Source organism: Nannospalax galili, unplaced genomic scaffold (genome assembly GCF_000622305.1).
Source record: "Nannospalax galili isolate Female #2095 unplaced genomic scaffold, S.galili_v1.0 scaffold108, whole genome shotgun sequence".
NCBI lineage: Eukaryota > Metazoa > Chordata > Mammalia > Rodentia > Spalacidae > Nannospalax > Nannospalax galili.
Window position 1 is genome coordinate 1247953 of NW_008358988.1, and position 25392 is coordinate 1273344.

The window sequence follows — 25392 nt, forward strand, 5'->3', positions numbered from 1 at the left end:
TCTATGGTCATAGTTTAGTCAACTAGTTTAAGGAACAAAATATAAATCTAGTCAATGTTTATCTGAGAATATTTGGTTCTTTAACCAAGCCTTATCTACATATCACATGATAATTAAAAGTATCAGACTGGTGCAATCAACCTTATTGGATGTGGATCCTAGCACCAAATCCTTTCAAATTCCATGTCCTTTTAATAAGATGATGCTGTACAGCAGTCTCTTCTGCATGTAACTACCATCATCATGACTTCAGCTGTGCCTACTTCCTAAACATCATCACAACTGGGCTTGTTGGCCTTCATTAAAGGAGGGGTAAGCAGGGGCACTGGACCCTCACCAGAGTATCCAGCCACTCTTCCCAGCCCACTGTATATAATTTGGCCCCAATCACACATGGTCTCCTGGATTTGGGGAGGGCTAAAGTATATAATCTGGGGAAGGCTAGGAGGAGAAGGCATGACCCATGCTGGGTAAAGGCTTTCCAGTATGCATACCCTCAGGTCACTCATACACCTCAGTTATCTCAGTAAGTAAGCTCAGTAAATCACTGGTTCCCCAGGAAAACTTTAATCAAACATTGGTTTGTCACTAGAACCTTAGAAGGGGATAAATGTTGCTTAATATCCCCAGGAAAAGAATTCTTACAACAGATGGAAAATTTATTTGTTAATGTTATTAAGTCTCATAATTATCAAAAAAAATGAGAATGTAAAAGATGTTAAAAGGATATGGGAATGGAGGTATTTTCCAAAATGGACAGAAAAAATGAGAAAGCCTAAGCAAGTGATAATGGTCTGTGTAGGTTTGTTATGATATATAAAGGATGAGACAAAAATAATATACACATAATCCTAAAATTTCTAAGGTCATAGTTTAGTCAACTAGTTTAAGGAACAAAATATATGTCTAGTCAAGATTTATCTGAGAATGTTTGGTTTTTGCCCAAGCTTTACCTAAAAGAGCACAAGGTAATTAAAAGTACCAGACTGGTGGAACTAACCTTTTTGGATGTTTAAGAGCCATACTTTGGGGACTATACTAATCTGGTCAGAGGGACTTAAAGGACAGTTTTTTGATCCTTGCCCTCCAAGGTTGACTAAGTTCCAGGGGACTATGGAGCATCTCTCAAAATGTCCTTTAACTGTGGTGAGTCACCTGTCCTTTTGTTCAGGGAGGCCATGGAGACCTCACCAGATGGATTTGAACCAGTGTCCAGTCTACAAAGAGGAGGGTCAACTCAGAGGAAACATTTCCTCCATGCTTCCACGTAAAGCCAGCCATGGTCGAACAGGACCTTTGACTTATCTTCACATAGGCAGAACTGGTAAAAGGAGCCAGGGGCTCCTCCCAAACCCATGTGACTCCTGAGGAACAGATTCTCAAACTACCTGAAGAGTAAAAGTAAACTGGGTTTATTTGGACCAACTGTATGGTCTTAAACACTGAAAAGGAAAGTATAACCAAAGATTAAAGTGATTAGTATATTTCTTTAAGAGTTCAAGGAATTACACTTCTCAGACATTAGGCTTAAGTCCATACAAAAGTTATTTAGACAATTATTTCTCACTGATGATTTTGTTTCTAACCAGAAAGTGCTGCTCAGATGTAAGACTTCAAATCTTGGTCTCAATACTGTAGTGCCCACCTGTGGCTAAAGGAGACAGCCCACTATTGTTCTAAAACGATGGCTAAATTTGTTTTCTCCCCCTATCTAGAAACCTTTGAGAGGGGACTGACACTGATTCTAGTCACTCCAACAGCTATCAAAGTGCCTGAAAACAAATCCTGAATCCATCACTCTCTAGTCCATCCTTGGCCGATAAAAGAAAAATGAGGAGGAACATAATAGAGGGATGCTTTTGGAAGCTCTCGTCAAGAAATTCCAATGGACTCTGATATGAACATTTGAAATTTTCCCTGTTGTGACTTTTTTCTGGTACCTTGTCTAGAACTTGTAATGCTAATTACTCTTGCCTTTACTTCTCCTTCACATCTTCAATTCACCAGTCAAGGACTTTCTTTTCCTCCCTACAGATAAGAGTTATGCAATCTGGGAGTCTTTTAGATAGACCCACTGAAGGGGTACCCTGGTTGCCACACCCTGCATCACTGTTCAGCATTGAAGAAGCCAGAGCGGTCTGCGTCCCAATTCCCTATTGGCAATTTGGGTAACCTCTTCAGAGGATGGTGTGATAAGAGGAGGTAGGAATGGGCTAGACAGTTAGGGCGAAAAGATCCCAAAGGAAAATAGCCAGTTTCTTAGCTAAGAGTTAAAATGTCCTTGGGACTGTTAGCAATATACTCTGCTCCAAAGACCAAAAATGTCGAAAGTATTTGGGAGCTTGTATCTAATCCTTAAAAGATTTTAGGGTTACCTCTTCAGAGGAGGGACTGTTAAGAGTAGCAAAAAGCCCCATTAAAAAAAAAAAAGAAAGAGTACATGAAGTTGTCAGACAAAAGTGATGGGGAGACATGGGAGGAGTTAGAGGGGAGGGAGTGGGCGTGGATTTGATCAAAACACCTTATATGCATATACATATACATATTTTTTTTTAAAGTTAAAAAAAATGTTATAAGTTCTACTATCAAAATTTACCCAGAAGCACATGAGGACATAACCAACATAAAGAAGGAAAAATTACACTTTCAAGTTTTGATCTCAAATCTACTACTGGCTCATATGGCCTTACAAGCTATCCATCTTGCAGACCAGCTTCGTTTTTGGAAACACACCACTCTTAGTCACTATGGGAACGTAAAGTACGTATGTAGAGTATCTTGAAATTCTTAGGTAAATTAATAATCAGTATATTTCTCTTCCATAATGAGGGGTGGAACTGGGAGGAGTTAGGGGGAGAAGCAGGAGGTGAATATGATCAAAATACATTACATACATGGAAGAAATTTTCTAAAAATTAGTAACTATTATATTTAAAAAGAAATACAGTTTTGTTAGATATAAAAAAAAAATTTTTTTTTTTTGGTCTTTTTGAGACAGGGTCTCCCTGTAGCCCCAGCTGGCCTGGAACTATATAGACCAGGCTGGTCTCAAACTCACAAAGGTCCATCTGCCTAGGCGTGTGCCACCATGCCCGGCACGCCTGGCTTTTTAAATGACAATTCTGGTGACTGAACTCAGATTATTGGCAAGTACTTTACTGATGATCTGCCTCCCTAGTACCGTGCTTATTTTTTTGTTAATTTTTTTGTTTTCCAGATTGCACAATCCCTAACAACTGACCTTCAAGTTCAACTGTTTTTCTACTGATTTACTAAATCTTTTATTTCAGAAGTAATATTTCTAATTATGGTTTCATAATTTATACATATATAGACACAAACTTAATATATGTTTTAAGTATGCTCACTTTCCAGTTTGTCTCAATAAGGTTGTAGAAATTAAAAACAAATCAATAAAAGGAGCCCCCCCCCCCCCGGAAAAAAAGGGAAGCTTCTCTGGTTGAATTTGAAATAAGCAGTTTATGTCATGCTTTGGCCACCTATGTCCTCTTATTAACTGTCCATTCTAACTTCACTCGGTTTCTCTTTTGACACCTGACTATTGAATTCCTTGGTAGGTTGCTACAGACAAAAAGAGGGCAAGTGCCAGGATTTGAGACATATCTTTGCCAGTTCCCTGACACAGTATCTTTGAGGACAGCAGGAAAGGACAGGAAATTTCTGAGATTAGTTAGTCATAGGTTCATACAGTATTTCTCCCACTCAGGTCCAAGATTTTCATGGAAATTCAATCACCACTGAACTCTATAGTGGAGGTATGAAGGAGGACATGGAGAGCAGTTTTGCTAGGATACAGTTAGGAACTGCCACATAGCTGCACTTAGCCAGGTGGCAGATGGCAAGGGTGGGGATGGGATAGGTGGACAGTAAGAGATCGAAGACAAAAATTAGGAGAATGACAAAAAAAAGAAAGTCAATAGGCCAATAAACACATTAAGACTTTTTTGGAGCTCTGTTTGCAAGTATGCCTTAGGAATTAGAAACAGGAATTGCTAGTGCTGAGAATTAACAAAAGAAGATCTTGTCTCCCTAACTTAGTTCAGTTTGTTCATTTAATCACTCTCTTCCCCCTCATTTGAGATGCTGAAGAGAAAAAGGCAAGAAAAAGTGAGCATGTATCATCTGTGCTTTTCTTATAAGATCATTACTTAAGTGCCGGGCGTGGTGGCGCAAGTCTTTAATCCCAGCACTTGGGAAGCAGATCTGTGTGAGTTCCAGGCCAGCTGAAGCTACAGGGAAACCTCAAAAAGACAAAAAAAAAAAGAAAAGATCCTTACTTAAGACACGTTTTACTGTAATTATTTTAGGATTTCTTCTCCTTTATCCCTTTTATCTTTTTATTTTCCTTTTTGCTCTTTTTGACACAGGGTCTCCCTGTGCCCCAACTGGCCTTGAACTTACTACATAGACCAGGCTGGCCTTGAACTCACAGACATTTGCCTGCTTTTGCCTCCCAAGTGCTGGGATTAAAGGCGTGTGCCACCATGCCCAGAATCCCTTATTTTATGTTTAAAAAAATATTTTATTTACTATTTTTATGTGTATGAGTATATTATTTTTATGAGTATATTGCCTGCATGCATGTAAGTGTACCCATGTCATGCAATGCCCACAGTGGTCAAAAGAGAGTGTTGGATTCCCTGGATCTGGGTTCTGGGAAATGATCCTGAGTCATCTATAAGAGCAGCCAGTGCTCTTAAACTCTGAGCCATCTCTCCAGCTCCATCCTTTTTTATGTATGAGTGTTATGCCTGAATGTATGTAAGTGTACCTGTGTCATGCAATGCCTGTAGAGGCCAAAAGATGGAATTGGATTCACTGGAACTGGAGCTATTAGCTTCTATATAGGTGCTGGGAACCAAATCCTAATCCTCTGCAAGAGCAGCCAGTGCTCCTAGGCACTGAGCCATCTCTCCAGTCCCGAGTTTTAGAATTCCTATTGTAAATACATATACCCCTTGACTTGTACATATCATTTCCCCTAAAGTTGCAAGGCACTTAAGGGTCTTTCTCTCTCTCCATCTCTCTCCCCTCCTCTTCCCCTCCCTCTCCTTCTCCCTTTCCCCTCCTTCTCCTTCCCTCCCTCCTTGGGACAGGAGATCCCTGTAGCCCCAGCTGGTCTAGAACTTGCTATGTAGATTAGGTTGGCCTGGAACTCTCAGAGCTCTGTCTTCCTCTGCCTCCCCACCAGTGCTGGGATTAAAGGCAGTTGCTATCAGTCAAGGTTTCTTTTTTTTTTTTAATTTTTAAATTTTTATTTTATGTATTTGAGTGTATTGCCTACATGTATTTAAGTGTACCCATGCCATGCAATGCCAATGGAGGTTAGAAGAGGGTGTTGGGATCCCCTGGAACTAGAATTATGGACGGTTGTTAGCTGCCATATGGGTGCTGGGAAATGAATCTGGGTTCTCTTCAAGAGTAGTCAGTACTCTTAACTGCTGAGCTATCTCTCCAGTCACCAAGGTTTATTTTCCTCAGAAAGTGAGCCTAGGGGACACTAAGCAGAGCTGAGAAGAGTGTGGCCTATTCTGAAAACACGTACACATGTGGTAAAATGCAGTGCTACTCCACACCCCTGCTTTCTTCCCTACTCTTCTCCAGTGTTGCTCAAGAGAACCAGTTTCTTCCAAGGAATCTGAGTAGCCTGGGAGAAAGCCCTAACTGATAGTTTGAGGGATGACTCAGCGTTTAACACACATATGCATAAAAAAAAAATCTTTATATATAAAGGACCTAAAACTGGAGGTTCCTCAGCTATACAGTCCAGCCAGATGCTACTGATGTGTATGCAGTCAACGAACTCCATCCCTGCGTTCACAGCATACCAGGCAGCTTATTTCTCACTATTAAATATGAAAGCACAAATGGAGCTTTCCAAACATTTACCTAAAGACTGTAACACAAAATATAGACCAAAAGAAATGTACAACAAATATTTTAAAGGTAAGGAAAATTATTGTTTTTTAAAATCAATACCCTTCTCACAGAGTTACCTATCTGTAGAAAAAGAAGGGTGCTAGAAGAGAACATGTAGAGAGTTTTTGAGTGATCAAGTCCTCACAGACAGGGTAACAAAAAACAAAAGGGATGAACAACAGGAATGAAAAGACCTGACAGCAGAAGGCCTAACAACTACGTAGTATGAGTTCCAAAAACAACAAAACAAAAAACAAAACCCCCAAACCAGGAGGGAAAGGTATTACCAACAAAAGAACGAGAGAAAACCTTCCAAAGGACCCACGACAAGGAAGAGGACAGTAAAAGGCAACCACTGGGGTAAACGGAATATTCGAAACGTTTTCAGAGAGTAAAGTGGGATAGAAGCAAACTGATTGCAGGCTTATTAATAGCAACACTAGGAACCAGAACGCAGCAGAGGCAAAGTAAAATTTTACAGGGAAATTATTTCCAAGTAGAATCCTATACCTAGTCAAATAATCAATGAAGTATGAGGGAAACAGGAAGACATTTTAAGATGTGCAAAACTAAAACCACCACCCACAGAAGCTTTCTCAGGAAGCTCCTGAGGGATTAACAACACAACAGTGAGGTAACAAGGTAAGGTACGGAGTCAGATCAACACGGCAGGAGGGGAAGGCAATCCTAGGAAGCTACCAGGTAACAAAGGTAGAAAACAACAGCATTAGACTGAAAAATTAACAAAACAGAACCGTTAGAAACTCAAGGGCCTGAATGTTCTGCAAGGAGACAATCAGTGAAAGTAAACAGATGAGACAAGACAATTGGATTTTCAGACACATGTGCAGGAAAACAAAACCAGAACAGGAATGAAAAGCGATCAGCACGCTCCATGGCTGAGCTATGAAAAACACTTATATAACCATCCAACAATGTAGCCAAGAAGAGGTAAAACTTGTAAAGGAAGATGTGCGGTCTAAAGTGGGGGCCATAGGCAAGAAAAAAGGCAAAATCCTCATTTCCTACAGACAGAAGTCTATATAGCCAAGCTATTTCTGTTTTGCAGGTTTTTATTTTCCCTCTCTCCTCCCTGCCCTCCTATCCCCTCCTCTCTCCAGGTTTTCCTAAGTAGCCTAGCCTGGTACTGTATTCAGTCTTCCTACCTCTGCCTCCTGGGTGGGGTGGCTGGGCTTACAGGTATGAACTGTGCCTAGCTAAGCCAAGCTATTTTGAAAATGGAGCTAATTAACAAATGTTTGAAAAGGTCAACGTGAAGAATGGAATGGGGGCCCCATAACAACTGATCTATGAACAATAAGCATGGATAAAATTTTGGTTTACCTCATAAAAGTTCAGGACTAGCCGGGCGTGGTGGTGCACACCTTTAATCCCAGCACTTTGGAGGCAGAGGCAGGTGGATCTCTGTGAGTTCAAGGCCAACCTGGTCTACATACTGAGTTCCAGGACAGCTGGGGCTACAGGGAGACCCTGTCTCAAACCCGTGTAAAAAAAAAAAAAAAAAAAAAAAAAAAAAAAAATTCAGGACTTATGACAAAAGAAGAAATCTCTGTGTCTTTTACATAGATGTTAAATGGCTCCATGGTTCAGGCTGTATCCTACTGCTTTTCCCACAATTAACTGCACACTGAAGTGTTTATGATTTGGATATGATTCATGCTCATTCATACTTTTCAAGTGTCTTTACACACAAGGAATTTTCTAGACCTTACCTCAAGCAGAGCAGCTGCAGGGTCACCCTGTAGGCTTTTCCCCAGTTTGTCAACCTCATCCAACAGGAACACTGGATTGTTAACTCCAACAGTCTTCAAGCCATTGATGATACGACCAGGCATACTGCCAACATAGGTGCGCCTACAGCAAGCAGCAGCAAAGTCATAGCAATCAGGGCCAAGAGGCAAGGGCAACACCACTGAGAAAGCAGACTTCAGGACTGTGAAGTCACTAGTTCTCCCCAGAACACAGCATTAAAAGGCATTATGATATACCAAAAAGTTATTAGGTTAATTAGCTCTAATTTTCTACTTAATTCTGGTTGCAAGTTGCATGATATTGAAAGAACTGCATTTAAGTCTCATACAATTCTAGTTGAGCAGGCAAGGAGATATTTATATCAACATGCCATCGTTCTGGCCTTTTGACGATAACAATTCCTAACCCAAACGCACTATGTGGCATAAACTAAGTTTAGTCAGGTATTTTACTGAATGAAAATGTTAGAGGCTATGCTAGCACATCTAATTCAGAATCACCGCATAATTAAAACAGATGTAGAATGTGGCATGAAATGAAAACAAGTATGTTTATCAAACTGAAAGATGTACCTCTCCCCTCTCACAAAGCTGGCAAACTGTAAACAGCATCGTACTCATTCTAATTATAACCTTGCTGACTCAACCAGGCAAACAGCAAATTTGGCTTCTAGAAGGGCATAAACAGTGTCTGCCTGGAAGAAAATGATCAGTAGGAAGTGGAACAGCAGCAGTTACATCATGACCCACACAGCCACAAAGCCAATTCACAGAGCATGCCTCAGTTCTGCCACATGACTGTACAAAGTAGGGTAGAACAAAGTGACCTTTGAAAAAAAGAGAAAGTCTGAAAACACACTGTGGGAATGTCTTTTACCCAAGGAAGGGGAACACAGACTCCAACTAGTTACAATGGACAAAGCTCTGTGAACAATAAGGAATTAGTTCAGCCAAGACTTCAGGGTGGGCGACTGGGGATGTGGCTCAGTTGGTAGAGTACTTAACTAGCATGTACATGGCCCTGGGTTTGATCCCAGCGCTGCCTAAGCCAGATGTAGTATTGCACATCTGTAATCCAAGGGGACATGAAGGTAGGAGGATCAGAAGTTCAAGGTCATCCTGGGATACATGAGACCTTATCTGAAAATACTACTACTAATAAATTTTGAGAATGGGATACTAAAAGATAAGATGAGAAGAAGTTACTAAATTCTTTTCAAATTTTTTCTCTAGAGAACAGAGACTTACCATTATTTTGATTTTTTTAAGTATGGTAAGAAAGGGAAGTTATTTACATTTCAAAACCTCTATGGATCATTTCTTTTTAAAATTAATTAATTTTTATTTTATGTGCATGCGTGTTTTGCCTGCATGAATGCACGTCTGTTTGTTTTTCGGTCTTTTTTGAGACACGGTCTCCCTGTAGCCCCAGCTGTCCTGGAACTTACTATGTAAACCAGGCTGGCTTTGAACTCACAGAGATTCGATTACCTCTGCCTCCCAAGTGCTGGGGATTAAAAGGCATGTGCTACCAGGCCCAACCTTGCCTGCATGTATCTAAGTGCATACATATTGTACAATGCCCCAGGAGGCCAGAAGAGGGCATCAGATCCTCTGGAACTGGAGTTACAGTTATTAACTGCCATGTAGGTGCTGGGAATTGAACCCAGGTCCTCTGGAAGAGCAGCCAGTGCTCTTAACTGCTGAGTCATCTCTTCAGTCCTTATGGATCATTTCTTGTCAGATTTATTTCTTTTCTGCTTGTGATAAGATTTCAAGATAACAATTCTATACCTAAAGAGATGATGCTATCCCAGGCACCCTTTCTAGAAAGTGCAAACAAACAAGTCCCAGTAAATTTCTCATTGTTTCCCAAAGTCTATAAAAAAGTCCAAACTTGCCAGGTGTGGTGGCCCATGCCTTTAATCCTAGTACTTGGGAGGCAGATGTAGGTGGATCTTTGTGAGTTCCAGGCCAGCCTGGTCTACATAGGGAGTTCCAGGACAGCTAGGGCTACAGGGAGACCCTGTCTCAAAAAGACAAAAAAAAAAAAAAAAAAAAAAAAGTCCAAATTCCTCTGGTTATAGTTATTTTTCCTTTGGATGATTTATTTGGAACTGGAGTTACAGATGGTTGTCAGCCTCCATATGGGTGCTGGGAATCGAACCTGGGTCCTCTGCAAGAGCAACCAGTGCTCTTAACTGCTGAGCCACCTCTCCAACTCCTGGATGATTTATTTATAACTTTACTATTTCAGGTTACATATGAAAATTTACCAGCATGGAAGTCACAAAATTGTTTTACAACCTGTATTACAGGTAGTAAAATTATTTCAAAGAATTAATATCAACATTGATCTGAAATCTATCATAATGATGTGTTTTTTTAAATTAAAAAAATATTTATTTTTATTTTATGTGTATATATTTTATTTTATGAGTGTATTGCATGCAGGTATGTAAGTGCATCTGTGTCGTGCAAAGCCTTCAGAGGCCAGAAGAGAACATCAGATCCCCCTGGAATTGGAGTTACACATGCAAACACACATGCACCTACATGAAAAGAAAACAAAAACAGATTTCTGCAAACATTTTCATAAATCTTCAGCCTCTAAATGAGTATTTTATATTGAATTCTGTGAACTGGCTTAAATTATTTAAATACAATATTTAAATATAGAAATTTAAGTTGTAATAACTAATGAACAGGCATTTTATGGCTTAAAAACTGGACCCCCAAATCCCAGAGAGACAAACCCAAATGCTGAGGTTAGAAAGCTGCAGGAGCCAATTTAGAGCGAAGCATTATTCCAGTCTTCCTTTAGCCATATAATATGAAGAAAAGCAATGGGCTAATTTTCACCAAGTCACCAAGCCTTTCTTTTTCTTTCTGAACTCTCTCCTGCCTCATTATCACTGAACTATGAAAACACTGCTTTTGGCTGCTTTTGGAATCCATCTCCAACCTTTTAGCATCTTGTTTTGATAAAAACAGGTGCTACTAGTCAATGGTGGAGTTCCATCATGGGAAAGCAGACATAATTGGGACTAAGCAAGGGCGATAACATAAAGCAGTGTTTTCCCTTCTATCTTGAGACTGTAGCACAGTGGTGCCTACTCAGAGGCTAAGGAAAAACAAAACTTTTCATGAACTTCAACCAACAGCATGTGATCAGTACTCAAAATGCCAAGACCTGGGTGTTTCCCAAAGGCTTCCAGGGTCACAGGGAACAACATGTTCCCACAGAGGACATTTAGAGTTGTGCACTTACCAAGTCCTACCACATAATCAGTACCCATGGGGAAGGAACAAAGACAAACTCCACAGTGACACTCCTGCACCGTTCTTCCTCCCTCCTAGTCCCTTACTCAGAACTGATGTGGACGCACACGCTGCCCCAGCTTCTCCATCTTAACTACCACACTTCACTGTTTATGTGTCTCCAAACAGGCTTCTAAATAAAAACTGCCACTAGGTTTTTTAAAAAATATTTTATTTATTATTTTTATTTTATGTGTATGAGTGTTATGTCTGCATGTAGGTAAGTGTACCCATGTGTGCAATGCCCACAGAGGACAGAAGAGGTCATCAGATCGCCTGGAACTGGAGTTACAGACAGTTGTTAGCGGCCATGTGGGTGCTGGGATTGGAACCTGGGTCTTCTGCAAGAACAGTCAGTGTTCTTAACAGCTGAGCCATCTCTCCAGCCCCAACTAGGTTTTAATGATTTAGAGAAGAAACGGCCTGCAATCCCCAACAGCACAGGGGCAGGCTGTGCTGAATGAACTATTGGAACAGAAATGGCCAGGGAAGAGCTAAGCACTGGTAAGATGGAGCTAAAGTCAAGCTGAATTCACAGCTAAATCTAAGTATTTTTTTCTTCTCAGCAATCACAGTCTCTAAATATACTACGTTTCTAAAGAACTTATAGTTGTAAATAATAGAACAGAGATCTGTTTAAATCCAACATTGTCTGTAAGAAGTAATGAGACTCTGCATGTCTGTAATCCCAGAACTTGGGAGGTAGCAAAGTCAGGGCCAGACTAGTCTACATGAAACCCCATCTCAACCCTACCCCGACACACAGACAGAGCGATGAGATTCATGACAGCCTACATTAACTACTAGGCATGAGACAATTTTTTTTATAAGTCTCTTAAATAAATAATAACACTGAGAATAGGAAACATTTTAGAATGCAATTTAGGAGTTAAAGTTTATGAGAAGTGAGATTGAGGCTTATATACATTTATCTACTAAGTCTGTCTTTCTGAGAATTTAGAATTAAAATCATAATAAAGCTAAGGTTTGGAGAACATTCACTGTGCCAGGCACAGAGTAAGCACTTACCAGGTCCTACCAAATAATCAGTACCCATGGGGAAAGGAACAAAGACAAATTCCATATAGATCATGTACATACAACAAAAAGTCTCCCCAACATTTGCCAAACTCCATCCAACACACAGTATTAACACTACAGATGAGAAAGGAAATACAAAACGATGTAGGATACAAATCAAGTCACGTGAATGTGAACATCTCCTCAAAGTTTTTGTAGCTAAGATCAGAAGATTTCAGCCCCAGCTATTCCATGGTGGATCCATAAGTAAGGACAATTTCATTATGAAGCATATCGCAGCCTCTAGTGGCACATGAGAGAACAAGGCTAGGCAACAAAGGGAGCTTCTGATACTGTCGGAAAGACTGACTCCAATCAGTGCCCTGCCCTGATGTGTATCCTCTTTCCTTATTTATTAGTCTTAGAATGATTCTTTTATAAGTAAATAAAAGATAATAAAATAACCTTTTTTTTTTTTTTTTATTTTGAAACAGGGTCTTATGTAGTCCAGGTTGGTCTCAAACTTAGTATGTTGCTAAGGCTGGCCTTGATCTCCTGACGCTCCTGCCTTTACCTCCTAAGTGCTAGGATTACAGGCATGGACCACCATGGCATTAAAATAGCCATTTCTCAGACAAAGGTCTGAAACAGCTTCTCATTCCTACCTAAGGTCAGTAATCCCTGTGAATTAAGGCAATTGGAAAAATAAGATATTAAAAATGTCTCATATTCTTTTACACACAGTTCATGGTTTCTATGTTTAAATTTTCTACATTTTTTATTTTCTGCATGCCCTGCTGTACCACTAAGCTATATCCCCAGCATTTCTTCCAAAATTGGCAAACACATATACTCTAGATATGTTTTCTCACAACTTACAACTGTTATGAAACTCTTAAACCACAAAATTCAGGTCCAGGCTTCCCTAAAGCATCTTACAATCAAGTCAACAGAGAGAACCACAAAACAACAGGACAGGCAAATTTAACTTAAATGATATAGGTTAATGAAATAGAACACTCTTATAGTTTAGTGTTTTTAGAAAAGCTATACTTTTTTCTTTCATGCAACCCAGATAGGCAGGGCAAATTTGTTCTCAAAGGTTACTTCCTCCTAGCTCTGAAATTATTCTTTTTTCTTTCCTCTTTTTTTTTTTTTTTTTTTTTTTTGGTCTTTTTGAGACAGGTCTCCCTGTAGGCCCAGCTGGCCTGGAACTTGCTATTTAGACCAGGCTGGCCTTGAACTTAAAGAGATCTGCCTGCCTCTGTCTCCCAAGTGCTGGGATTAAAGGCATGAGCCACCACGCCAGGCCCAACAGCCCTTTCAAGGAAAGTATGTATGTGCTATGCCTAGGCTTCTGAGGGTTCCAGTCAGTGAAAGAGAAGTAGATAGAATCAGAGATGAACCCAGAGCAGTGGTTTACCTGTGCCCCCGAATGTCAGACTGGTCACACACCCCTCCAAGCGCAATCCTGTGGAACTCTCGACCCAGAGTCTTGGCCACTGATCTGCCCACACTTGTTTTACCTACTCCAGGAGGGCCAACAAAACAAAGAATTGGGCCCTTCAGGTTGTTTTTCAGCTGTCTTACAGCCAAGTATTCCAGAACTCTTTTCTTCAATTTTTCCATGGCATAATGGTCATTATCCAGAAGAATCCGGGCTGCCCGAATGTCCAGGTGGTCTGTCAAACAACCCAATAAGTAATTTAAGCACTTGGAATTTTAAGTGAAAAGACTTTCAATAAATAATATTTAATAAATATTATTTAGAATAAAGTGGTAAGAACAGACTTGGATATTTCTAAATAAGTGTTCAAAGAAACCTATACTTGGTTTGGTTATTGTGTTTAAGTTAACGTCTCCAGAGACATTACCTAATGAGAACCCGTGCTCATATGATTTTATTTGGAATGATTTTCTACTCTTACATTATTTCTTATGGGGATATAATTTTTTCTATATTCTATCGTGCTGACATTTTTTTTCCTTTGAGAAAAAGAGTTGTGGGCTAGTGAGAGGGCTTGGTGGATAAAGGCACTTACTTCACAGGCCTAACAACCCAAGTTTGAGCCTAGAACAGCCATGAATGTGTCGGAGAGAACCAATGCCATGAAGTTTTCCACTGACCTTGCACATACCCCGCTACTAATAATAAATGAAATAAAAAAATTAGAGTATTTTTTCTCATTACAATAATAACATTATATACCTTCATCCTAGAAAAGCTAGAAAGACAGTAATAAAAAAGAAGAAAACAATCACCCATAATCTCACGCCCCTGTTTGGGTGTTTTGTTTCATGTGGTAGGAGTGTGAGTTTAATACCTGTTTCCCAAAATGAAAAAATTTTATAATTGTCTAGTGTGTGAGTATAGGTTATAGGCACGTGAGTGAAGGAACCCTGGGAGGCGAGAGGTTCAGGTGGTTGTGAGCCACCTGACATGGATGCCAGGAATGAAACTCAGGTCTTTTGAAAGAGCAGCATGAGCTCTGAATCATGAATCATCTTTCCAGCCCCCTCAAAATGAGATTTTATGGGGACTTCTGTAAAGTGTCTTTTTGTTTTTGTTTTTTCCATTTAATCTGTTAGGTAACTTTCAACAACATACATACTTTTCAGTAACATTTTAACTTAGTAGTTATTATTTCATTATCCATATTTGTTTAACCAATTTCCTATACTGACAATTTAGTTTAGTCACAAATACTTGGTTAAATGCAAGCACACACTGTGCATTCCTCGAAAATCTCTGCATATACCTGTTGTTAATTCACTTTAGCTAATCTGTGGTCAGCAGAAAGGTTTTAAAACATCATAGTGCCATGACAAGTGCTAGAGTTAGGCTCTGCCCTAGAGAAAGGCTTTCATCAGGCTACTGATGTGCTTTTGCTCTTAAGACATTCATCAATTCAATACTAAGTTATGGAAGCCAAAATAAACTCACCAGCTGGACAACTAGGGCCTATTATAGTTATACAATCACACTCTCAGTGAAAGAAGAGGGGGCGAATAGGTCAGTTTGGTTCCCAATCTAGTCTATAAAAATCTAAATAGGAGCTGGGCATGGTGGCACAGGCCTTTAATCCCACGGTTCGGGAGGCAGAGGCAGGATCTTTGTGAGATTGAGGCCAGCCTGGTCTACATAGAGAGTTCCAGGCCAGCTGGGGCTACAGGGAGACCCTGTCTCAAAAAAGGCCAAAAAAATAAAAATAAATAAAAATAAAATAAAGATTTGTAGACCTGTAGGCCATGATCATGTGGGGATGTGGGGATTTTTAGCGAGCATACGCAGACTCTCTAACACACACAAATTGACAAATGTGCTGCACTACATCAGTACAATCAAAGATAAAAATCATACAATCTCAAAAATGTGTGAGACAAAATTCACTTTCTTTTCATGATAAAAATTCAACAAATTTTGGGCAGAAGCTCTGGACCCATGGAGGTGGCTGGAGCTGACCCAGGGTAAGATGTCCAGGCATGCAGAGTCTCACAACATGTGTAGAAAGCTGTGGACTCACAGATAAGGCAGGAGCTGACCCAGGGTAGGGTGGCCAGGAGCAGAACACTGTACCAAATGGCAGAGCAGGTGAGGACCAGCCAGGGGTCTGTTGATAACGACTGTTACTGATGAGAGTAGGAAGACTACAGATAGAGCTGGTAGCTCTGAATACCAGTCCCACAGAGGAAAATGACACCTCAACCCTACTATGACTTAGTCCTCACCTGAACACTACAAAAGGCCATGGTGGGTAGACAAGACTGCTAAGTGGGTGGAGGCATTTGTTCCCAAGTCTAACTAAATGAGTTCGATCCCTGGGACACATAGTGGAAGGAGAGAATTGACCCACTCATACAGGTTGTCTTCTGATCTTCACACATGTGCTGTGACATACATGTACCCACTTACCCCTCCCCTCAAGGCTCTAGGGTGGAATCCACTATTGTCATTCTGCTAAACAGCCAGGGTGTCAAAGTGCCTTTTAAATATTTATGTTTATACCCACATAGATGTGCCGTTCTCAACCTTGGTCAGAGAATGTTCTTTTACCAGTGGGCAGTACTTAATGCACAGACTCGTAACTGCTGAAAGTGCTGAGGAAAAGTGACTATGAATGCTCAGTCAGAGGACGGGGAGGAGTGCTATGAAATGCTGTCTTCTAGATACTAATGAACTTATAGCAGCTGTGGTTACTTGCAGAAGACCTACACAAAATCAAGCTGTTCAAAATTTAAGTGTGGAAGAGAGAGAGGATCACAAGGCTCCTACCCTTAACTGAGAAGATAGTGATAGCTGATGGCTACTAGGGGAGAGAGAATAATCATTCTTTGTGGGTATGGCCACTAGCTGGTTGCCCATGTTCCAGCAGATGACCTCATGCCCATGTCCATAGGGACAGCACTAATTGGATTCAGTAGGTTATAAAAAGCATTAAAAAGAGGACATGATCTTGTTTATATAAATACAAAATTCTAAACACTCCAACCAATCAGTTCCCAGCATCTACATGGCAGCTAACAACCATACAAAACTCAAGTTCTAAGGGATCTGACATCTTCTTCTGGCTTCTGTGGGCATTGCATGACATAGATATACTTATATGTATGCTGGAAAAACAGTCATACACATAAAGTAAAAAATAAATAAATTTTTAAAATTAAAAGACTGGCCTGGTGTAGAGGCTGAAAACTCAGCAGACTATCTAAGAGTGCCAAAATCGAGTCTCCACTTAGTGAACTTCCCAAATTGTGCTCTGAGCACTCACTAGAAGGGGTCCAAACATTAAAAGGAAGCCTGAGTGTACCTGACTGAGCCTGACTTGGGCCTCTATGGGAACTCCTGAGTAGCTGCTCTGAAGCCATCAGTTCCCTCCAAAATAAAAAATGAGAGAACCTGAAACTTAGACCAACCAGCTTTATATAACCAATATGAAAACAACCAAGGCACACCAATAATACAAACAAAAGTTCACTTCAACTCAACAAAAGAGGTTTGAGTTTCATACCAGAATCACAAACAACAAAAGAAATCCACATGCCAAAATCACAACAGAAAAAATAACAGGGAAAACCAAAACAGCATGTTCCCACCAAACTCCACCAGTCTTGTAGAAGAGTCCTACAAGGAAACCCCCAGATAACCCAGGACACAGAATTTAAAAGAACAATCATCAACATGATCAATAAATTCAACGAATTTAAAGAACACACAAACAAATCAAGGAACAAAAAGAAGTCAGGGATAAACTTCTGACTGAATTCACAAAAGAGAAACTGATGAAAATTCAGACTGAAATGAAGGAAGTAAAAATTCAATAAGCCAACTTGAAACAACAGGAGAAAGCCTCACCACTAGAAAGAATGAAATGGAAAACAGAGTATCGACATTGGAGGATAAAGTGGAAGAACTGAGAATCCTTTGGTCTTTGATTTCTTATTCCTGTCCCCCCGCCTTAAACTTCATTGTACATATAAAAAACAAATTAAAAGACTGAGTCAGGTGTAGTGTTCCACACCTTTAATCCCATCACTTGGTGGTGGGGGTGTGAAGAGCAGGCGGCTCTCTGTGAGTTCAAGGCCAGCCTGATCTACATAGCGAGTTCCAGACCAGCTGAGGCTACAGAGACCCTGTCTCTAAAAGAATCCTCCCACCCCCCAAAAAGTAAAAGCCTGAAAAAACTCTGTCAGAACTAATAAAGGAATTTTTTTAAGATTACAGGATAGAGCTGGCTGTGGTGATGCATACCTTTAGTTCCAGCACTCAGGAGGTGGAGACAGGCAGAGCTCTGTGAGAGTTCCAGGCTGGCTGGGACTACAGGAAGACCCTGTCTCAATGTCTCCCCCCACCCAAAAGAAACAACCAAAAATAACCCCCCAAAAGACTGCAGGATAAGAAAATCAAACAACAGGGGCTGGAGAGATGGCTCAGGGGTTAAAAGCAGTGGCTGCTCCTGCAGAGGACTAGGGTTTAGTTCCAGGGGATCTGATGCCCTCTTCTGACCTCTCTGGGTACTGCACAACATTCGTACACTTACACACATGCAGGTGATACAATCATACTCACAAAAGTAATAAATATTAAAAAAAAGAAAGTCAACAAATTCGTTTCTACAGATATAATAAACTGTTCAAACAAGGAATCAATTCCATTTACAATAGCATCTCAAGTGGAAGCCAAACGTGGTGTTCTAGTTCTCCATTGCTATAACAAAACACTGACCAATGCCAACTTGGGGAGGAAAGGGTACATTTTATCTTACATCTCCGGGGGCACAGTTCATCACTGAGGGAGTCCAACATAGGAACTCAGGGCAGGAACCTGGATCACGGAGCTGAAGCACAGGCCACAGACAATGCTGCTTACTGACTTACTTCCTCGGCTTTCTTATATAACACAAAACAATCCGCCCAGGGGGTGGCACCGCCCACAGTGGGCTCTCCCACATCACTCAAAAATCAAGAAAATACCCCACAGACATGGCCACAGGCCAGTCCAATGGAGGCAATTCTCCAATTGAGGCTCCTTCTACCCAGGTGTGTCAAGTTGACAACTGAAGCTGTCCAGCACACTTGGTAATGTGTAAGAGTCTCTCACATGTTATTGATTTTGGCAGTGTGAAAATTACAGGTTTGGGGGCTAGAGAGATGGCTCAGCAGTTAAGAGCACTGGTTGCTCTTGCAGAGGACCTGAGTTCAGTTCCCAGCACCCACATGGCAGCTAATAACCACCTGTAACTCCAGTTCTAAGAGAATCTGACACCCTCTTCTGACGTCCACAGCCACTGCACCATTTACATACATGCAGGCAGGCAATACATTCATACATATAAAATAAAATATAAAAAATAATTTTTTTTTAAAAAAAAGAAAACTACAGGTTTGAAGGGGTCATGGAGAGATGCTAAGGCTTGTCACTATGTGGCACAGTCAGAGTCCCTGAAGAGAGACCAGAAGAGTGCACCCTCAGTTGCAGTTGAGATCCCCAGCATACTGGCTATGCCAGGTCAGTGAAACATTCAACAAAGTCAGTGTGGAATAAAGCCAGCATGAGCCTAAGAGACAAATGTGTGTGTTGCAGATGTAGAACCAGAGAACTGGAGCTGCCCAGGCCCTTTGGGGCTCAGAAGATTTTGAGTCCAAGATGTTGGACACTGAGCTTTTTACACTGTTGGATTTTGGTTTTGCTTTAATCTGTTTATAACTGTGCCCTGGTTCTTTCCTCTTGGAGTATATATATAAGTATATAACTTATTTCTGATTTTTATAGGAGCCCACAGTTAAGAGACTGGATTTTTAAAGAGACACTGTACTTAATAGTGTTGAAAATTTTAAAAACTGTGGTACTTTAAAATTTGTACTGTATTTTATATTATGATAGTAACATCAGATCTTGGGGACAAACAAGAAAGGAAAGGCTGTGGATTAAAGTGATGTATTTGTGTGTCAAGGTAGACAAGGGGGTAAAACACCACAGTTAGCTTCAGCTATCAACTTGACACAAACCTAGAGCCACCTGGAAACAGGGAGCCTCAAATGAAAAATTGCTTTGATCAGACTGGCCTGTGTCTGTGAGGCATTTTCTTAATTGCTAATCAATTTAGGAGGGCCCAGCCTACTGTGGTTGGTATCTTCCACAGGCAGGTGAGCCTGAGCTATATAAGAAAGGTAGCTGAGCAAGCCAGAGAAAGCAAGCCAGCAAGCAGCATTTATCCATGGTGTCTGCTTTAGTTCCTGCCCTGGCTTCCCTTGAAGACGTTAGATGAGATAAACAATTTCCCCTCCAGTTACTTCTGATAAGGTATTTATCACAGCAACAGAAAGCAATTTAGGACAAGCCTCAAGATTGCACAATAGGGAAAAGATATCTCTTCAAACAAATCGGATAGGGAAAACCAGCTAGCACATACAGATGAATGAAAGTGGATTCTTAACACCATTCAGAAAAATAAACTCAAAATGGATTAAAGACTTAAGTATAAAACTCTCAAAAGAAAACAGAAAAAATTTCTAGAGTTGGTCTTGGCAATGACTATTTTTGATATGACCTTAAGCAAGTCATTAAAAGCAAAATTAAGAGCTAGGCATGGTGATGCATGCCTGCAATTCCAGTATTTAGGAGGCTGAAGAGGGAGAAATGCCCCCAAGTCTGAGGCCAGCCTGGGTTACACATCATGACCATATTTAAAACAAAACAAAAATCACACTGTTCTGGCTGGGATGGCTATTTAAAAAAAAATGAAAGCTTGTCAGATATGGTGGCACATAATCCCAGTATTGGACAGGGAGGCAAGAGGATCAGAAGTTCAACATCTTCTTTGGCTACATAGTGAGTTCCAGGCCAAACTGTGCTACATGACACCCTGTCTCAAAAACAAACAAACAAACAAACAAACAAACAAACAGGGACTGGAGAAATGGTTCAGCAGTTAAGAGCACTGGCTGCTTTTCTAGAAGACTGGGGTTCAGTTTCCAGAACCCACATGGCAGCTGACAAGTGTTTGTAACTTCAGTTCTGGGGGTTCTGACTTCCTCTTCCGGTTTCTGTGGACGCTGCATGACATAGGTAAACTAATGTCCACATAGGCAAAACACTCATACACATAAAATCAAAATGAAAAAACAAGCCGGGCTGGCTGGTGTATGCCTTTAATCCCAGCACTCAGGAGGCAGAGGCAGACAGATCTCTGTGAGTTCAAGGCCCACCTGGTCTATATAGTGAGTTCCAGACCAGCTGGGGCTACAGGGAGACCTCGTCTCAAAAAAAATTAAAAAAGCCAAACCAATTACTTCAACTGGTGGTGAGACTGTGGAGAAATAGGAAACCCCTGTGTACGTTTGTCTGCATATGAACTGCATTCACTATAGAGACAGTAGAGGTTTTTCAATAATTAAAAATAAAACTACAATATGACTGAGCAGTCCCACTTTTGGGTATATGTCCAAAGGAATTGAAATCAGGACCTTGGAGAGGTCTCTACATGCCTTCATAAAATGCAATGCAATATTAGTCACAATATCTAAGAAACAAAAACTACTTAAATGTCCACTAACAGATAAATGAAGAAAATGTGGCATATTTATATAACTATTATATCTAGACTTAAAAAGTCAGGGCATCCCATTATTTTCAACACAGAGAAGGCATTACATGAATACAGTATGGTTTCAATTGCATGTAGAATTTAAAACTCACAGAAGCAGAGTATAATGGTGGTTGCCAGACTTTGGGGGGTGGGGGAAGGAAGGAAATGGGAATGTGATAGTATAAAGGTACTGAGATTCAGTTAAACAAGATAAATGAGTTCTGGAGACCTACTACATAGCACAGTACCTACAGCCAACAATATTGTTTTGCATTCTTAGAGAGTAGACCATATGTTAACATGGTCTTACCACCACTGTACTGACTCTCTCTCTCTCTCTCTCTCTCTCTCACACACACACACACACACACAGAGCCAATTATAATACTATGGGTGGGAGATGACTTTGGGAGGTGATGAGTATATTTATGGTCTAGAGGATGGTGTGTCAAGGATACGATTCTAATTTCATCAGGATGTAATCACAAGATATGTGCAACGTTTTATATGCTACCAAATCTCAATAAAGTGGTTTTAAATTAATTCAAAGTAAAATTTGTTCTTTTTAAATACTTATTTTTATGTTTTTAAATACTTATTTTATGTGTATGAGTGTTTTGCCTGCACATATGTAAGAGCACTACATGTGTGAAGTGCCCATGGAGGCCAGGAGGGTGTCAGATCCCCTGGAACTGGAGTTAAAGATGGCTGTTAGCCGAAATGTGGGTTCTGGGAACCAGGGTCCTCTGCCAAGTGCAGCAGGGCTCTTAACTGCTGAGAACCATCTCTCCAGCTCCTTGTTCTTTTCTGAGACAGGATTTCTCAATGTCGCCTCAGCTAGCTCTGCACTTGGGATTCTCCTGAGTGCAAGAATACAGGCATATACTATCATGCCCTGTTATAAAATGTAGAATGAAAATGTGCATGAACTTTCTGAATGACAATCAGACTAAAAGCCAGTTCTTATTTTGTTAGCTCACCAGTGGTACTTTTGTTCCAAGGAAGTTCCACCATAAGTTCCAAATAATTTCTAGTAAGAGCATATTCTGGCATTGATTGAGGCATTTTTTTCAGTCTGTGAAGGAAAGAATACATAGGTTCAAGAACAGAGATTAAGTCTGTAATAACTGGAAAATCAAAGTATCTCCTTATGGATATTTAAACAAATCTAAACAAAGGTTTTAAAGAGCTAATTAATGAAAAAAAATTTATTTTTTATGTGTATGAGTGTTTTGACTACATTATGTAAGTGCACCCAGTATTGCAATGACCCTGGAGGTCAGAAGAAGGTGCTGGATCCCCTGAACTGGAGTTGCAGAACTAGAGTTCTTAGTTACCATGTGGGTGTTGGAACTGAACCCAGGTCCTCTGTAAAAGCAGCCAGTGCTCTGGAGCCATCTCTCCAGCCCCTAGCTAGGGAAAATTTTATATATTTGTTGTAATGTAAAGAAAAAAAAAATGGTGTTCTAGTAAATCTTGAGGCTATCCTGAAAATACAATTCAACCATATATCCTATTTTGTTAATTTTGTCATTAAGTTCCTCTGTACTTTCCCTGTATGGAGAAAAACTGACAGTTCCTGCAGTTCATTCATTCATTCACTGCAGCAATGGGAACGCAGTACCCAGGGTCTGGTGTATGCTAGCCACAACTCTACAACTGAGCTACATCCTCAGCCTTCCTCTGGATTTAACTAACAGAAAGTAAACAAACAAAAAAACCAAAGCTGGGATATACCTCAGTGGTAGAGCACATGTTTAACATACACAAGGCCTTGGGTGTTGATTCTGGTGTATTAAGAATATTTTACAGGCTGGAGAGATGGCTCAGCAGTTAAGAGCACTGGCTGCACTTGCAGAGGACCTGGGTTTGATTCCCAGCATCCACATGGCAGCTAATAACTGTCTGCAACTCAAGTTCCAGGGGATCCGACGGCTTCTTCTGACCTCCACAGGCTTTGCATGACATGGGTGCACTTAAACACATGCACACAATACACTTAGACACATAAAATAAAACTAATAGTTAAATATTTCCTTAAAAAAGAATGTTTTAATAGTTGGGCATGGTGGTACATGCCTATAATCCCTGCATGTAACAGGATTAAGAATTCAATGTCAAGGCCAGTCTGGGTTACACACAGAGACCCTCTCAAAAATTTTTTTTAAAAGAATGTTTTAGCTGGGTGTGGTGGTACACGCCTTTAATCCCAGCACTGGGGAGGCAGGGCAGGCAGATCTCTGTGAGTTCAAGGCCAGCCTGGTCTACATAGTGAGTTACAGGCCATCTGGGGCTATAAAGAGACCCTGTCTCAAAAAGATAAAAAAAATAAATAAAATAATGTTTTAAAAATTAGATTATGTGGAGGAATTAAGAGGGAGAAAGCATTTGCCAAGAATTAGAAGGCCCCAAGAGACACAAGTTGGCAATGGGAAAGTACGGTGAATAGATGGTCTAAGAACTGAATAAGCATAAGAAAAGAGAAAGTGAATAAACAACAAATAACTTACTCTGTAACCCAAAGCAGCACAAGCAAGGCTTCATAAGTAACACATTAACATTAGTAAGCAAAATGAAGTCGGGCGTGTTGGTGCACGACTTTAATCCCAGCAGAGGTCAGCCTGGTCTACATAGAGAGGCCAGCTGGGGCTACAGGGAGACAGTCTCTCAAAAAGATCACCCGCCCTCCCAAAAAAAACATTGGTAAGCAAAATGAAAACACAGATGAATGAAAACGCCTGTCGTAATTTACCTCTTTATCTCTTTGACACAGACTTTATGAGCCTGCTCTGGCATACTGGATGTTCGTATTTTTTTCTCCAACATGACAATGTCATCGTTATCTTCATCCTCATCCTCATCTTCTAAAGTGCCTGGAATATGTGTGATCCTCCTAATGGGGCGTATTGCTATAACCTACACAGAAAGGAGAAGAAAATTATATGTCAAAAGAAACTGGTCTTCTGCAAGAGCAGCTAAGCTACAGGGACAAGAAAAAGAAAGATAAGGGGAAAGGAGAGAAGAGGCAGAGAGGGAGAGGGGGTCTAGTACTAGGCTAAGGTAAGGACATGGTGGGTGCCAGATAAACACTTTTACGGCTCTGGTCTGTACCTTTAGGAAATAAAGTTCAGAACAAGCAGGAGGCAGGTGCACATATGCAGAGAGCAGAATTTTAAAAGTAGAATGACATAAAATGGATGTGATTATTCAGTTCATGTTAATACAAATACACATGGCTGGAGAGGTCATAGAGAAAAACCTATGTCTACCACATCCCTAGACAATTTCTTACTGTATGCTAAATATGAATCCTTATATTACACACAAGTATACCTGTCGCCACTCATTAAAGAAGCTTCTTTTCTGCAACAGATGGAGACTATTAGATAGTTCCACAACTGGTCACACACAGAGAATAAGTGTCTGAGAGACGCCTAGTTCTAGCTGACGTATCTACAATGTAACACCTAAGGCTCATGGAACACAGTGAAACAGGGGATACAGAGAACATTAATACATCTCTCAACTCTCACTAGTGAAGCTTTCTCATGCAATAGAAGGCAATCAACACAGAAAGCCACAACTGGCCAAAGTGTAGTAAGAGACTGCAAAGTGTGTGTTCCTGTTATGACTCCTATATTAAATCTCACCCACCCAGGGCTCAGGGACCACTGTGGAAGAGGGGATGGAAAGACTGTGAAAGCCGGGGGTAGTGCATGACTACAAGGAAACAAGTCTTCCAGACTTCTGGGGACTTGCACATATAAACTTACAGCAATGGTGACAGCATGCACAAGACCCATGCAAACTCAATGAGACAAAAACCCAGCATAGAAATGGGGAAATGGGCAGGAGACCCTAGCTGTAGCTGAAGAACTATTAGCAGCTTATCATTGGTGGGTGAAGGAGAGTTTGTCTTCTTTAAGGGAGTGAAGCTAAGGGGCTCCAGTGGATGAACTCACACTGACAAACATCTGGGGACACAAACTTGACTCAATAGGCCTTAACATATATGACAGAATGCATGAAATTGTGTGGGCAGGCTATGAAGGCATGCAAATAGGGAAGGGGGGTCCAAATATGATAAGATGGATGAAATGTACAAAAATCCAATAAAAATATAGATATTGGAAAGCCGGGTGTGGTGGCGCATGCCTTTAATCCCAGCACTCGGGAGGCAGAGGCAGGCAGATCTCTGTGAGTTCAAGGCCAGCCTGGTCTACATAGGGAGTTCCAGGACAGCTGGGGCTACA

The 25392-nt window shown here is 40.6% G+C and overlaps 1 protein-coding gene across 1 annotated transcript in view; it reads right to left on the reverse strand.

Annotated features, from left to right (window-relative positions):
• Lonp2 (lon peptidase 2, peroxisomal) overlaps window positions 1–25392 on the reverse strand; it is a 101062-nt gene that overhangs the window by 60808 nt on the left and 14862 nt on the right. The window contains exons 5-8 of the mRNA XM_008822626.3: window positions 23892–24055; window positions 22120–22214; window positions 13477–13735; window positions 7674–7815 (exon numbers count right to left, since the gene is read on the reverse strand). Coding sequence (XP_008820848.1) covers window positions 7674–7815; window positions 13477–13735; window positions 22120–22214; window positions 23892–24055 — 660 coding nt within the window. The remainder of the gene's footprint in view (window positions 1–7673; window positions 7816–13476; window positions 13736–22119; window positions 22215–23891; window positions 24056–25392) is intronic.